This window comes from Ciconia boyciana, chromosome 3 (assembly GCF_034638445.1).
Source record: "Ciconia boyciana chromosome 3, ASM3463844v1, whole genome shotgun sequence".
In the NCBI taxonomy this organism is placed as follows: domain Eukaryota; kingdom Metazoa; phylum Chordata; class Aves; order Ciconiiformes; family Ciconiidae; genus Ciconia; species Ciconia boyciana.
In genome coordinates, this window is record NC_132936.1 from 103,008,061 (window position 1) to 103,024,567 (window position 16,507).

Below are 16,507 nucleotides of genomic sequence, written 5' to 3' on the forward strand. Positions count from 1 at the left end.
CACACCTCCATTCTCACTGGGTCTGTGCGTGCTACTTTTTTTTTTTATGATTGATACCTCATTCAAATTATGAACATACTCAATGCTGGGCCCAGACCTTGCTTTTCTCTGCTGCTTTGGCTCTTGTGCAGTCAACTAACTACACCTGTGCCAAGACAGACAGCAGTGCTGCCGCTTGGGCACTGGCAGGCAGGCGGAGATGGTGGCTCCTTTCACAGCTGCAAAGATCCCCTGGCTTTTGAAAGAAAGGCTAGGCAGCCACATGAGATTAAGAGGCAACCATATTTAAGGGGAGCCTTTAAGGGAGTCCACTACACTGTCTACTTCTCAGGATCTACCCCCAGCTGCTCAAACATACATAGCCATCATTAATGCTTCCTGCAACCAAGAGGCACAAACAAGACATTTTACCTGTTAATTGCAAAGTTTTGTTTATTTTAACTCTCTCTTTCAAAACCTTTTGTCCCATTGCAAACTTCAAGTGGGTTTAAATAAAACATTGCTGTAGCTATCTAAATCCATTGTCCAATCCCATGAGCATGATTAAGTGTATCTTTATATGCTCTTTAGAATGAAATACACCAGTAGTATAACTTCAGGACATTTTAACCACTTTGTTTCTCACAGTGTCTTTTAAATACCATGGTTTTTGCTTGGTTGAAGCACTTTGTTCCAAAAACAATACATGTCTTTTACCCCTTCCTATGAGTAACTAAGCCAAGTCATTTCTCATTGCTAAAGCAAGTGCTTTTGAGTGTCTATTATAAACACTGCATTGCACTGTGTTAGGATATTTTTAGATTTTCATCAGGAAGTACAAAAAAATGACAAAAAAATATGCAAATACAAATGTTAGGCCAGGTTCTGCCCTGATCTGAATGGTGTTATTTCATGCATGCATTCCTTCTCACCATCTCCTTTTCTCAAAAGGTAACTTACCCTTCTCTCCACTTCCTCAAGAGCTCTTGAAGAGCTTCTATTAACTTAAGCGGTGACCTTCCTTTCACACTTCAACCTCAACATTGTCTTTGGATAAATAATCTTTTTTTTTTATTAAAAGCTATATAGGGCACTTTTCTGATGATCATTACTGAGCTAATCCTACTTTTGTCTAGCCTTGCAATGCTTCTGTGAGGTAGCACAGTGCTCTTATCCCCTTTTTACAGGTAAAACCAAAGCACTAGGTCCACAAGGGGATTAAAGCACCAAAAGGTGAGACTGCTACAGCCTAGTCCCTAGATGCCCGGCTCTCAAAGACTTGGGAGCTGGAAGCTCGATGTGGAGTGTTGGTGAGATAGAACTGAAAAACATTACTACAGCAAATAGAAACCTGCCCAAGTTAAACTACGGAAAACAATGAAAAAAGAGGATATTTTAAAGGGTTTTTTTCCCTTTCCTATATTACTTGCGATACCTAATATTTTAACATAAGCCCAGTTCTCACAGACAATACCCAAGATTCTTTGCCATTATTGCAGGAGCTAAAGAACCACATTCTCACGTGCTTACGTTTTGGCCCAGTGAAGCCTGATTTTTTTGGAACGGTAGTTTCCAAAGGATGCTTAGAGAACATGCAAATATTTCCCTCCCCTCGACAGCCTAGCAGTTTAGGTGTTCTCCTATAAGATGCGGGGCTACCTGAGGGCAGTGAAAGCTCAGCCTTCATTTCAACTCCTGAATGACCAATCTAATTTTCAAGCTACAGAAGAGAAGAGATGCCAACACCCTCACCACATGAGTTTTTAAGTCAGTGTCACCTGGCTGTTTTATTTTATGCATCCCTACTAGGCAATCCTGTTAGTCTACATTGGGTGAGCCTCTCCAGGAGGTGGAGGTAGAATGCTTCATTGGAGAGTCCAGGTTGGGTTTAGTTGCGAGTTACAACCAAGCTGAGAGATTTATTTTAAAAGGCAAAAACTTGGGCACGTATCAATTCAAAGAGCACGTGAGAGGTTTTGATGATCCCACTGTTTATAAGCATGTCTCACGTCTAGCTAGTTCCCACTTCATGCATCCTCACTCTTCTTTGATCCAGGCTTTACATAGCTTACAAACACACAGGAAGTAAATACTGAAGTTGGACCCGTTCTCTGGAGTCAACACCACACCCCTGACTCATCTTTGGGCTTGCTCCTCCAACTCCATTGCCACAATTTTTTAGTGCTTGCCCTGAGGCGACCCCTAGATCCAAAAAAATGCCCTGCATGGACCACTGCTTGGGAACTCCCCATGTAGCTGAAAGCCTGCAGAGAAGCCAGTGGCCCCTGTGAGCACAGCAGCCTGGCAGCCAAGAGAAGCTGTAGCGTAGCACCATCCAAACTGCCAGGCCAGGAAAGAGGTTTCCAACCCACCATTCTCTGCCAGCTTTCTGTGGGAGGTTACCAGGCTCAGGATGATCAGTTCCTTTGTTCCTGATTTTGTTGCAAAAGGAGAGACGATCTGCATTGCTGGTTTCCAAACTTCCTGTACCCACTTTTTGGTTTTTTTAACTTGCTGGGGCCTAACAGCCCACAGAGTGGGAGCCCCAGCATCTTCAAAGAAAGGGTCTTGGAGACAAATAGGAATTTATTTCCAGTTACTCACTCCTCTTCCCAGATCTCTTTAAAGACAAAACAATGACACAACGGTGGTTCTGTGCCTATGTGGAGAACACGCCTGCATTTCTTCAGGAGCGTCTCCGAAAACAGTGTTTTGCCTGTGCAAACACTGGCAAGACACAGCATAAAATAAGGACTCCCACTTATAACTCCCCTGAATAGTTTATTCTGACAGATAACCCGGAGGTAGAAGGGCTGTTCTCATTGCTATCATTTACATTCAATTGCATTGACGTCCCTGACAATGTGCTGCTTGGAGACAGCTCATAATCTGTTTAAAAATTGTTCCTAACATAAGAAAATATTAAATAACATCCACTGAGGCAAATATTGCCTGTCCATCTGCAGGGACACAGGGTCCCAGAGGCCAGGAAACAGCTGTGGCTTTGTTGCACAACAAGCACGAGGGATGATCTAGTGAACTCTTTGAGCATCACAGGGCAAAGCCTCTTGGGGACTCAAGTGGGTCAACAAGGCCAGGAAAGGAGTTGGTCAGAGGAAGACCATGAAGAAATCCACTGCTAAAGTCTCTTCAAAGACAGGGGGTAAAACGTACACGTGATAGCTGCAGTACTGAAACTATTTAGTGACCTGAGGCACCTCTTTGAAAGGACTCCCTTACCAGGAAATCAATTTCTATCACAATGTCAATGGGGTTAGCAGTATTGCCTGGCCCAAGGAGAAGCTGTAAGCATCACTGGCCCTTCTTTATCAGCTCCAAGAAGAACTGAGCTAGGAACTGGAGAGGGCAGGCTCACATAAAAGACGACCTGGGGTTCTGGCTTGTGCTGCATTTGGCACAGTCTGAGCAAGACCATTGGGAGGCATAGAAATATGCAGAAGCGCAGCACAGAGCACATCATGCTGCAGAAACACAAGTAAGAACTGTAGCATCTCAAAGGCAGCACAGTTACTTGCATGAGTAGGGCAGGCTTCTGTGATGAGGGTCTGCAGCGCTGGTTACTTTGTGAAGTGCCTCACTTCATATTTCCTAGCTTGCATTTTCCACAAGTCAGTTCTGTTCACTGCAGTATATCCACATGTCAGCCTTTACACACTCAAATGTCAGACTCGTTTTGGATTATCGCTTTAAACTAGACACAGCTGCTTTAAAGCAATGAGAAAAACATTTTAACTCCTTCCAAAATGTAAGAATGGATTTTGCTCAGTCACTGAAACCAGTACTTTCCTCCACTCACAAAATACACCATCACAGAAGAATCAGAAGATATCTTTCCAGATAACAGCAATCCTTTAACAACAGCGATAGCAAGTCTCTAGAACACCCAGCTTCACCTAAACTACCATATCTACTGAATCTTGTTGTTACATATAGTGCTTTGTTTAACCAAAACTGTCCTTCAGCTCAAATCTCCAAAATGCCTGAGGACAAGCACCACCTCACAGATATGCATCTGGTCAGGACTAGCTGACTGAGGAGAGGTCATCCCCTTGCAAGAGCAAGTTACTGGAATACTTCCTCCCTACCATTCCCCTGCACTGCTGCACATTCGCACCCAGAGCACCCCAGCCTCTCCTGTAAGGTGAACGTTGCCAAGCTGAGCCCCCCACCTCTTTCCGGAGGCCAGCACACCAGTTCTGCCTTCCCTGTCCCTTCAGTGACCCATGGGCCCTCTTCCAGGACATGTTGGTCAGAGACCGGCAGCCAGACGTATTCCCACAACAGTGCCAGACACGTTCCCACATTGCTGCCTGCACAGAGGAAGCACACAGAAGTGACCAAGAAGAAATCTCTGCTCAGTGAGTTGTAGCGCAGACGTTGGTAGCAACAGAGGCTCGTGCCCACTGAGCTTCCAGATATCTATGTGGGTCTGTCAAAGCCCCCCACAAGTTGTGCTCAGGTTGGCGCAGTGCACAAATGTAATTTAAATATATTAATATCTTTTCCCACAGTCATCACACAAATACAAAACTCAAAAGATTTGCTCCTAATTTATTCCCCTCTCAGTGAAAGGAGAATCAGGCTCACCATGATGGGAAGACCTGCTCCTCACCAAACTTGCTAATTCTCCCATCAGTCTCCAACAGAACAGAAATTACCGTCCTCAATCCAGACCACAGCCTTCATCATCTTGGGTGAGGACATAACCCTAGTTATTGAGACCAGAATGTCTTTTTTTATCATGTCTCAAACTCCTCCCATGGATCTTCAGTGGAGCAAACCTAGACCTCTAGCATTACAAAGCACAAACCACTACTACAGCAGAACTAAAAGAACTGCTTAGTAAATAGGTTTCTTACCCTACCTGTGGTCACTGGGGATACAGTCTCCTTAGCTACTGTTCTGTTAGCCGGTCATAAAGCAGCATAGCTGCTATGTCACAGCCAGCATAAGAAATGTGCAGTAGGCAAAAATCATGTGCAACTGTCATATGATTAAAGACTCTATCATAGAGCTTAAGTACAAGGGACAGATGAGTTTCTAAACAATGCTGGTATTTACAAACTTGTGACTTTGCATCACAAGTAGCATCATTTGGATACAGGGAAAAAAAGAGATGGTTTCATTTTTTGTAAGGAACACAATGCATGGACATAGAACGTTGTTTATAAGTAGACCTGTCACAATTGCTCCAGTCACACAGCTCATACCGTGCTTTTGCTTTAACAATTGGCAAAGGACAGGTATGTATGAATTTTTGCTCATGTTTAGTCTTAGCTTTGAAAAAAGTAAAACAGCAGCATTGGGCACACTGATTAGTTACATTGTTCAAATGTAACTTCTGAGATCAAAATATGGCCCTAAATCAGTACAAATCAGTCAAACTGAATTTCAAGCATCTATTCAATCCTTTCTTTGCATACATGGGATTCAAGGCTCACACTTCAGGGAGGAAAGACACAGGAACCAACCAAATTTTCATCTTAACAGAAGTGCTGTAACTATTCAAAGCAAGTACAGAGCTGCTCAAAGGACCGAAGACTATTCACAGGGTAAAATAAAAGTAATAGACAAAATTCTGCTCTTCCACCCACATTCTCCTGTAGAAGTCAATGGTGTTACATGGATACACACATCCACTCACTATCTCCTTGTATTCATTCCTAGAGTGGGAGTGCATCAATGTTTAAACATTCCATTGAACAACTTGATCTCTCTATAGAATAATGATATAGTGGCCTCAAAATTGTACATCCTTAATATCGAGACCAAATTATTTTAAGCTGTAGCCTCACTCTAATACAAAGCAACATATTATAAAACCCTATAGATAGGTTCATTTGCACTTACATGTTTTATAAAAGTTTCATATAACTATTTTACAGAAACAAAAATGGATTTAAAAGCTCCTTGGCTGGTACAGCATGAACACAATCCACTACATGCAGGCATTTCATGTTTCATTCAAACATGACTTACACTGTCATGTGCACTCCAGAGCATAGTGCAAGTACAGGCTGAAAAGAATTATTAAAAAACATATTTCATCATACTTACCACAAATAACAAAAGAGACACTAACTAAAACAACTTCAAGTGACTCAAGTTTGAATCATTACAGAAAATGAATGCTAATTTCAGCCAGCAGTATAGATAAAAACTACTGGTTCCATCTCAACGTTTGTTATTTTGCACTGTTATAGCAAATATTTCACAGTAGGCCTCTACCATGAGAAAAGTGTAAATTGAAAAGAATACATCCTTCCAACACTAGCAGCTATAAAATCTTCATAATTATCTGTATTTTTTAAAAGTAAAACAAATTGGTGCAGAATAATGGACCAAGAATAGCTGAAATGGAAAGTGCACGGAAGCTGTCATATGTATTTTATGCATAGCATCATTCCTTCCCTATCCCTGAAGTACTGCCTGTACGGATAAATTTAAAAAAAAAAAAAAAAAAAAAAAAGACATTTAGAAAAATGTGACCTTAGCATGAGATAATTTTCAGAAATTAGAAAGTTCATCAGTTGTAAAAGTCATACATTGCACCATTATTAATAAAGGACAAAAATACTGTTTAGCAGTGAGACTTCACCATTTAACTGGTCAGGGGGGGTTTTCCCCCCCCATCCGATCTTAAAAGAAATCCAGAAAAAAGCATGTTTTAGTTGCATCAGTTACATGGGTCTTCCATCAGTTTAAAGAAGCCTATTGATTTACTGATTACAGCTACAGCCATCAAAAGCCTTAAAAGCATTTGACAAGACCTAACTCCCTGCTCACTTTTAGCTATATGAGTTACAAAAATGCATTAACAAATTCTCCAATGAATGGGTTTCACTAAGATTTGTTTTATGATCTTGTTCTAGGATTTAATGCAGAAATGGATTGATATGTTGAATTATCACAGTAGAACTTCTTGAGCTTTCAGAACATTAATTTTAAAATGCATTATCTATCATCTGTGTTGTACGGGTTTTTTTCTTACTATCTATAAAAGTCATTTTAAGGAAATCAGGTCGTACATTTCTAAATGCATAAAGATGCACACACAAAACTAGAAACTTCTGACCTAGCAAAAGCCAGCAAAAGCCATTTTATATTCAACTCAAGCGATACTGAAAAAAAAATTGTCAATAGTGAATAGATATTTTGATGTACTGACCAACTGTATGAAAAACATGGATGAAAATAAAAGCGTCTCCACAGTTGTTAACTTAGAAAAGAAGGAAGATCAGGAAGAAACAAAACCCTTTCCTCTGTTTCATTCTCAGTTTGGGAACACATGCTTAACACGGAACCTACAAGTTGTCCCCTTGTGGTTTTTGAAGGTCTGCCACTTTCACAGCTAAATGTCTTGTTTTAATCAGTGCCAACAGACAGACCTACACTTGTGCACTTTACTCAGCCAAAAGTGATTTTACAGGAAATCTTGAATAAATTGGCTCTTGCAGGATTAGATACAAAAGGGTACAGACTCAGGTTCAACCACTGGATGCCAGATTTGTAGAGGATAACATTCACTTTGCCTTGCACAGGGCAAGCCACAGTAATGGCAAGAGAAACAAAATCTTCAGCTAAAGGCACAATGGCAAGAGAAACAAAATCTTCAGCTAAAGGCACTCTATACATATCGCACCATCTTATTACTGATCCAGCAGTTTTCCATGCACTTTTTGCAAGGTGTGACTCCGGCAAAGAGCCTTCCATACAAGTGAATAGAAGCATTCTCCAGGCCAGACCTCTCTGTTCCATTACGTTGGGTTTTTTATGCTGAAATTAACCCACTGAAGTCCAGAAGGTGGATGAGACTTCAAACTGGCAGTATGGAGCAGAAAACCTCCTGCCTATCTGCTACAGCCTTTCAAGTCAGCCCATTTGGGAGCTTTAAGAACTAGGATAGCTTAACCCAGACACTGCACCTAATAAGGAATACGTCAATATTGCTCTTCCCTGTGCACAGTTAACTTTATCCTTTTCAGTACTTTCACGTCTAAAACAGTCATGAAAATGCATTTCCCCATTCAGCAGAAGCTCACGAGATCAAGCTAGGATGTAATTTACCTGCAGCACAAGGCTTCTGAGCTGGTCCTCTACAAATAATTAATTTCACCTAGTGTTGCCTGAAGATTCATTGAAAATTATGGAAATATATGAACTGTCGGGAAACCAAACATATTATATCAAAACGAAACAGAAAAGTATACTCCACTCCTAAAACGTGCTTGCTAATTTCAACAAAAGCAGTCCTGTTGTCAGTATGAAAATACCTTTTTGATGACTGATGCTATTTACCAAAAGTGTTGCAGTGATGCCACTGCAACCCCAGTGATGCCCCTGCAACCCCAGTGATGCCCAGGACCTGACTACCCTTGGCACACCACACACGGAGAAGCGATGCAGAGCTTGTCATGTCCATACATGTGTTCCCTACCAACATAGCAGCTCAGTAGTCTGAAAGAGATTAGACCCACAACACTTAAGATAGTAAACCCTTCCTTTGGGGAAGCATGCCTATACTGCTTCTGGACCCAAATCGCTTTAGCTGCTGCCAGGTCTGCGTCTCCATAGCTTGCTGCTCACTGCTTTAAGTTTTGAAGGGAAGGCAGGCAGGGCCAGGTTGCAGCAGACACAGCATTGTCAGGTTAAGGATCCTTTGCAAACATTTCATTTAAATGAACATTTTATTCAAGTGCAAAAGTATGAAAATAAAACTCAATTTAGTTCTTCATTCTCTGTTAGTTTCCTTTGCATTTCTCTGGCTGAACACAAAAACAGGTTTTTCAGTTTCAGAGATGTTTATTATAAAGTTAATTTCTCTCCTAGGTCTCAGGCAAGGCACAAGGTTAGCATGCCCAGGTTGCAGAATGTTTATTGTACTGGGACTTTATAGTCTCCAATGGAAGTAATGCCATAAATCATGGAAATGTCTGTTATTCTCAGGATGTGTGTCTGAGGGTGCGTTTTATTTCCCTCTACAGGGAACTTGCTGCATTCTCCATCAAAGGGTGCAGGTTTGCTTCCATACCTGATGTCTCCTTAGGGTGTTCCCAGGGGATTTAGTGAAAGCAAGACTAAGTTTATACAAGCCTTATGCCCTCTAACCTCCCGTTCTTCCAACCTCCTCGTTTTGTCAATAAATCAGAAAAGCATCTGTGACTTCCATTGAAATTCCAAAGCCATGTAAACACAGGGCTTGCTTTTGCCATCCTTAGACACGCACAATTATCATGTACTTCAGTGAGAATTTTGACTGAGGAAGGACTGCAGAATCTATCTGGCATTTACGTAAACTGAAAAGTATTTTTGCCTCCAGTTATTGATAAAGCATTGGAATATCACAAAGAATCAGTATTCTCTATAACATACTGCACCATTGGAATTGAGTGCCTTGGCCATGAACCAAGATTATAACTGTTATTGTTACACTACTTGTATACTGTGGGTGTATTACATTACCTGAGAAAAACATTAATATCACATTAGCAGTAACCATCAGGGGCTAGTGATTCTTTACATACTGCACTGTTTTACAACATGGGCTCATTTTCTGTCCCATTGGGTATTCTGGTCTTTTAATATTTCAATGCTTCAAACAAATTTTTGTCAACCAAGCACTACATGCACCATTTATTTTTGCAGCTCTACATGGCTAGTATAGAAACACAGCTTTTAAACATTAAATACAAAACAAGCAGGATTATGGTGTCCCTCATTTCAAAGAGGAAAGAACCTTAGGTTCACACTTCAATCAAAGGTCTTCTTGTGAGAAGAAATCACAGAGGACCAGATGAGCTCCACAGGTCTAGGCAGCTGACACTTTATATATTCTTTCCTATGTGTGCTATCATAAGGCCATCCCAGGACGGGCTGAGAAATTCTCAATTCCTTCTTTACTCCAATGTGTGGAGAGGAAATACTGTGCAGCTTCTAACCCTAGCATAGCTGTTTTGGCTGGCATTTAGTGCATGAGAACCTGTCTCAGCTGATTTGCAACCTAAGAAGCAGCTCTCATCCCTGATAACTCTAAAGGAGATGATTCAGACCAACGGAGTTTGAGGTGAGTCTTGCTGCAGATGGTGTGATATAAACACGACCAAAATACTAACCCTAACAGAAAAACTCTGAACTTGCATGACTGCATACACTGCTTTAGCTTTTGAACGCACCTTTAGCCATTGAACGTGCATCAGCTTACCAGTCCCACATCTAATATGAAAGGCTGTCCAAAGAATTCCTTGTTAAACTAGTGGTAAAAAATGGTATCATTAGTGCTGTCCTTAGAGCAATGCTTCCAAAAGAGGTTGCATGCCAATTACTTTGTTATTACCGTACAGCCTCTTTCACTGAGTTAACACCCCCTGCCCCAAAATATAACACATAGCAAGAATGCGTTTTCTTCAGTTCACCTGTGACTGAGGATGCATCTCATATACAAGTACCTTTAAGTGAAGCACTTACTCAGTATCTATTTCTGTTCTAGGACCAAATTCCTCTCCCTTCAAAGGGAATCCTCCCCAAATTAAGAACATTCCTATATCTGTATCAACTCAATATCTGTTGGCACTACTTAACTTGCTTGCATGTGCCAGCAAATACAGTTTGACAACAAGCCCAAGGTTTATTTGGCAAATCCCAAATGGCCTAGATAGTTTCATTGTGGGTCACATTACTACCCAATCGAATGAAACCAAGAAGGGGGAGCCAAACCTCAAGCTTTATGGGCCCATTTAAGCACTCATCCTGTGGGCATCCCAAATAATCTCAAAGGCCAAGTAGGCAGGCCAAGACGAGACAGGCAACAAGGAACCGGCAGGTTCCTGTCCTGCCCCCATGCTGGCCAGCACAGCCCTGCCTGACGAGGAGAGAAAGGAGATTATCCTTGTCTCCTGAACGAGACAGGTTAAAGAGGCTGATGGTCCCACGTTAGAACTGATTCATACAGCATTCATATGTGACGGCATCACATTTACAGCAAAGCTGGACTGGGTCCAGCAAAAACTAAAAGGCACATTACAGAAGAAATTGGCTTCTAAACCTGAGTCACTTCCCTAAGCTTCTCCTAATATGTCTGAACTGTGCATCACTTCCTACCAGGCTTAATCTAAAAACTTTTATTGATTACAGCCCTCAGGACTTGCTGAGCATTTGGAAATGGAGTGCTGTCATTTCACCTGTGCTGTCTAGCACCATGCTTTGTTATGACACCTTCTTAATAGTGGGGGGAAAAGAGGAAGAAACACAGCATAGCTTCTGCTGCATGATTCTTCCCATCTCCAAACCTCAACTGATTTATTGTACCAAGGTTTTGGCACTGAAAGGCAAAAGAGAAAATTGGTTTTTAATGAGAAAAATAATCTACAAACTCAAGGCAGTTTTGAGAAAAGCCATAGATAACTGATGTTGGAAGATCAGAGAAGCAGCCTGAATGTGATGAAATGTAACATTTCGTCTTTAAAAAAAGAGAGGGCAAGATTCACTGTAAGAATGGTGAGTATTTTTTCAGGAATGCAGCTTCCAACCCCTTCCCTTCTACAGGAAAGTTGCAGAGAGAAACAACCTATAACAAGAGCCTCCCAGTTTTATGTGAAAATATGGTCTTATCAAAGGCTATTTCTCCAATAATAGCGTCTAATTGAAAAAAAAAAATTGAAAATCATTCCTTGGATAATTTGAGCTTATCAAGCTTACCTGCTTATCAAGAGGGTTAATTGTCTTTGCCTTATCAGAACAAACTGACTATATTTTTAGTTAATTAACTCATCTTGTCTTGTCTTCAAGAGGAGCTTGATCCTGCATATTCTCAATCATACTCCAAGTTCTTAATCCCTTAAGTAACCCCATCGAAGTCAATGGAAGCATTAAAAATGGCAGAACTTAGGCTCAGAGCTTTAAAACAATGCCCATGCCTAGGTTTAAACAAATACATAAAGGTCTGCATGGTCGCAGGCTTACTGAGGGAGCAGCTTTTGGTCAGTCCCTAAGTGAAAGAATCTGGATAACATTAATGCATATTTGCATGCAATTGTGAAATTCGAGGCATTTTCCACTCCACAGTTTTCCAGGAGAAAGACCTGGTTACAGTGCACGAGGAAGACAAATTACCTACCCTCAGCCCTCAAAATGGCAAACTCTCTCCGCACTTATGACAAATCTTCCCCTTCAACTCAGACAGGCGGCCCGCCCCGATCCCCCAGCACCGGGCTTTCCCTTCCCAGAGACCATCTTGAATCCCCGCACCGCCTCCCCGCCCGAAGCCGCCGTGCCCCCGCAGCCGCAGCCCCCGCCGAGCGCCGGACCCCACCGCCGCCCCGACCGCCCTCGCCCCCCGCGCCGGGTCAGGCCCGGCGCTGCCCGCGGCTCGTCCCTCGGGCGCGGATCTCGCCCCGCACCGGGCGCAGCCCGGCCGCAGCTCTCCCCGGGCGCCCCGCCGTGCCGGCGCACCTGCAGCCAGAGCCGCGCCGGGAGGCGGCCGCCCCGCTGCCCGGCCCGGGGGCTCTCCGCAGGACTTGGGCGGCGCAGCCGGCCGGCGGCACCGGCTTCGGCCGCGGCACCTGGATGCGCCGCTTCGGCGGAACCGCCTGGGAGCGGCCGGCGCTCAACCCCCCTCCGCCCGGGGCTGCCCCCGCCGAGGAAGCGGCAGGCGGCTTCGCCCCGGTGAGAGCTCGCCCTCAGCCCCGGGGCCCCCTTACCGTTAGACCGTCGCACGATGTTCTCCAGAAACGTGTTCTGAGGCGCCACCAGCCCTCGCCTTCCCCCGGCCATAGTCGCTCTGCGGGAGCGCGGCGCGGAGGCTTCGCTCAGGGTCGCGCCGACCCGCGCTCTGCCGCGCCGCTCCCCGCCCGCCCCGCGCGCCTCATGCCTCCGCCGGGACCGGCACGGCTGTGCGGCATCAGCCCTCCCGCCGCCTCCCGCGCACCACAGCCCCGCGGCCGCCGCCGCGCCGCCGCCGGACCTCCCCGCGGCGCCCCCTGCCGGCCGCCGCCGCGCCGCGCCGCCGCGCCGCAAGGCCGGTGCTGCAGCGCCATCGTCTGGGGGCGGCGCGGCGCGGCGCGGCGCTGGCTGGGGGGCGCCCGCCCGCCCCGGGAGCTCAGAGCCGCCGCCGGCACCGCTCGCGGCTGCAGCTCGGGGGGGCCGCGGGGCGGGCGCGCGAGGGGCCAGCTCCCCAACGGGCGCGGCGCGGGGGGACGTGGCGTCCCTGAGAGGGCTCTGCCCGTCAGGGGCCGGCGGCGCTTCACGGCGCCCTCCTCACCCGCCCTGGGGCGGCTGCGGCGGGGCTCGGCCCCTCGCCGCTGCGCCCCGGGGGCCGAGAAGCGCCAAGTGCTTTAAAACCGCTCACAAACTCATGGCGGCAGCTCTCCGGGGCGGCGGGAGGTACCTCTGCCTCCCGCCCCGGCTGCGACGCCGCCGCGAAACACCGGGGGCTTCGCTCTCAGCCCCCCGGCTGGCTGCTGGCGCTGGCCGCTAGCACCCCGGCTCGCGTTTCACCCTTTCCTACGATGATTTCTTTCAGAAGGCTACTTAGCGTTACGTGGTCAAACTGATTAACAGCTCAGTGGAAGCAGCGAGATACACTATTTAAATACAACCTTTGACAGGTCTTAAACGCCTTGAAATATTTAATTTACAACAGTTTTTCATTCGGGGATTAAACGACTGTTCTTTCCCCCTTACCAATCTATCAGTAAATGGAAAATACTCAGGTCTTTTTAATTTAAAAGGCAGATTTTCTTGCTGGCATTGGCATTTACTTGCTGTAACACCTCGTTAGGTGCAGCACCTTCGGGCTCCGCACCTCAGGGCATATTCAAGACCCGAGTGTGTTTCCGCATGATCCTGTCTGGGGAAAAGCCATTTCTCACGACAGGAGCAAACGCAGCATGGCAAAGACAGCGGTCCATGTCACTCAGGCTTTTTAAGCATCAGCACGGCTCCCACAGAATTTTGGCACTGCCCAGCTAGCTCTCTCCCAGGTAATGCTCGGGCCAGGGCCGCAGCACAGCCAGGAACCACAGCCCGCTCCAGCACGGCCACATGCAGAGTCTGATTCAGCTGCGCAGCGTGGCCCGTGGTTGTGACCGAATGCTGACTGTACACACGCACTGCCGCAAAAGCCTGATCTTCCTGCCGCCGACCTGCCTCCCACAGCATTTTTAAGTGAAAGGACATACACTACGTACTGTGGAGAGTTGAGGGGTGGAGGCAGGTGACAACTTCTTTGCAGCAGGAGCTACAGATCAAGTCCCAGAGCATCCTAGTGTCGGCAGCCCCTCACACAGCCGGAGACCTGGGTGACTCCTAAAACCTCAGAATGGCCCAGCCCTGCTGCCAGGCATATGAAGTAGCTGTGCGATGGAAGCTGCTTTTGAAGTGGTCATGAACTGTATGTATACTGGGCATCCCTGGACTTGCTGCCAAAGAGAGACAGGTTAGGAGAGAAAAATCAAGCGCCTGAAGTTGCAAAAAGGCAACTAATTCTCCCTGAAATGTTGTTGGATTTTGAAAAATCCCATAGAAGCATTTATTTGCATCTTTACACATCTAAGTCTATCCCCAACAACTGTACATACAAAGACCCCAGGTTATTTAGTTCCTGCCAGCTTCAGCAGCACAGGCCATACCTGAAGAGATCTTAAACTCTCCGGCAATTTCCCCAGAAAAATTGTAACTGTAACCTTTGACACTGAATTTACACAACTGCTAACAACCGAGAGTGAGGTTTTGAAAAACTGGGAAGACTGCTTCATTATTCCTCTAAGCCACTGTGCCAGAGGGCTAGATAAGTGCATGCTATCTTAGCTTCTGCCAGGCTCTGCAGGAATATCTATGACTTGGAGACATCTGGCAGCTGGCATGCATTACAGAAACTTTGAGGCCTTTAAAGAAAAGAAGATTTTAAACTGAATCAGCAAGTACACAGAAGTGGGAGCAAGGGGACCCAGAGCAAGAAAGAAAAGCCGTATTTTTTCTGGAACTCCATGAAGGGTGGACTGGCTACAGGTTGTGTTGCATTGTGTGGTCCAGTCTCTCATTATCTAGCTCTGATTATCTAATTTTTCAGAGCATCATACTTAATCCTACAAGTTCCATGTCAAAGGTGCCATTTTAGCTAGGTTGGGGTTTACATCTGCCTTGTAACATTGCAAATGAATAAAATGTTACAGCAAATGGAAGATTTCTCCTTTATCTTCTACATCCTTTAGCCTTTCTCCCCACTGCAAAATAAGATTCCTGCTGGTGATATGAATTTTTCACCACTAGTGCAGAAGGACACTGTGTTAATGTTTCACTGTCATTATTTTGAATTCTATACTAATTTTCTTGCCATTACTGGTAAATTTTGCAAATGATACAAAGCTGGAAGCAAAGCCCCACTTGAAGCAGTGCACATATACTGTCTGACTTCATTATTAGATGGTTAGCTCTCTCCAGCTGTCATGTGTTTTAAAAGTTGAAAACTGGAATTGCTTAATTTGCTTGCTTGCTAAAGCCTATTGGACAGAACTTAATACCTAGCACTTCCACTTAAGGCTAATATAAAAGGTCATAGTTTGCTATAGAGGACATTCAGCTGTATTTTATTATGCTGCTCTTTCAGCCTGTTGTTTTTTTCCTGAAAAAGGCCCTAGGTCAGGACTTGTAGTACCCCAGTAAGTGACTGTCCCTTGGCTGCAGGGCCTTAAAGCTACTGTTCCACAGTCACTTTGAGCAGCTGCTGCTGCAAAAAGGAAAGATTTGCCTTCATCTAAGCTGTGCATATTTGTTACCCGACTTGAATTGAAAACCAGCCTGAAAAGAAACCCAGCACTGGTGGTGAATGAGGAAAGGCAGCTGAGACACCTCCCTTTTTGGCAGCAGCCTGTATTTATGCCAACCCATTTACTAACATGACCGTAACTTCCAGTGTTGATACACACAAACACGTTGAAAACTCTATCATCAATAAAAACATTAGTTCCAGGCACTAATTTGTAGGAATGTCACTAAACTCCATGGTATCTATGAAATAAAAACATTGGACCAGGACAGAGCTCCTTTCTTTCATCTCGTTGCAAGGTTCACTCCTGAGAGATACTACTGTAACTTCCTTTAAAAACTTCCCAGTAGTCAGCCATACAGTGTCTCTAGGTAATCTGTACCAACATCTAACAAATCTTGTAAGAAACCTTTTCCTAAAATACTGCCAAGTCATCTGGTCTTTAAAGCCAGTAAAAACTCTCTCGTGGGACACAGAAATCACCAACGCTTTTGCAAGATTTCAAATGCATGAAGAGTTGCTATAATGCTCCTCTGCTCTCGCAGCCTTTCAGTCTGAACAAACCCAGTTCTTCCAAAGTTGCACAAGACTTTTGCTGTTAGACTCTGTCAGTTCTTTGGGACTTGTCATTTCACTTTCACAGCATCAAATCAGTAAAGAAACACAGTGGTTAGGGAAGTCTCATATGCTCAAAATTTAATTAATTTATATTGAAAAGCACAGGTTTTATTCAAGGCCTTTTTGATT

At 44.7% G+C, this 16,507-nt stretch overlaps 1 protein-coding gene across 3 annotated transcripts in view; it reads right to left on the reverse strand.

Annotated features, from left to right (window-relative positions):
* KCNH1 (potassium voltage-gated channel subfamily H member 1) overlaps positions 1-12,923 on the reverse strand; it is a 194,557-nt gene extending 181,634 nt beyond the window's left edge. For 2 of the 3 annotated variants that reach the window (XM_072856860.1, XM_072856862.1), the window contains exon 1: positions 12,696-12,920. In XM_072856860.1, coding sequence (XP_072712961.1) covers positions 12,696-12,768 — 73 coding nt within the window. In that variant the 5' untranslated portion in view covers positions 12,769-12,920. Of the gene's footprint in view, positions 1-12,695 lie in introns of all 3 variants that reach the window. The other variant, XM_072856861.1, reaches the window with a different exon arrangement.
* Between the last annotated feature and the right edge of the window lie 3,584 nt (positions 12,924-16,507).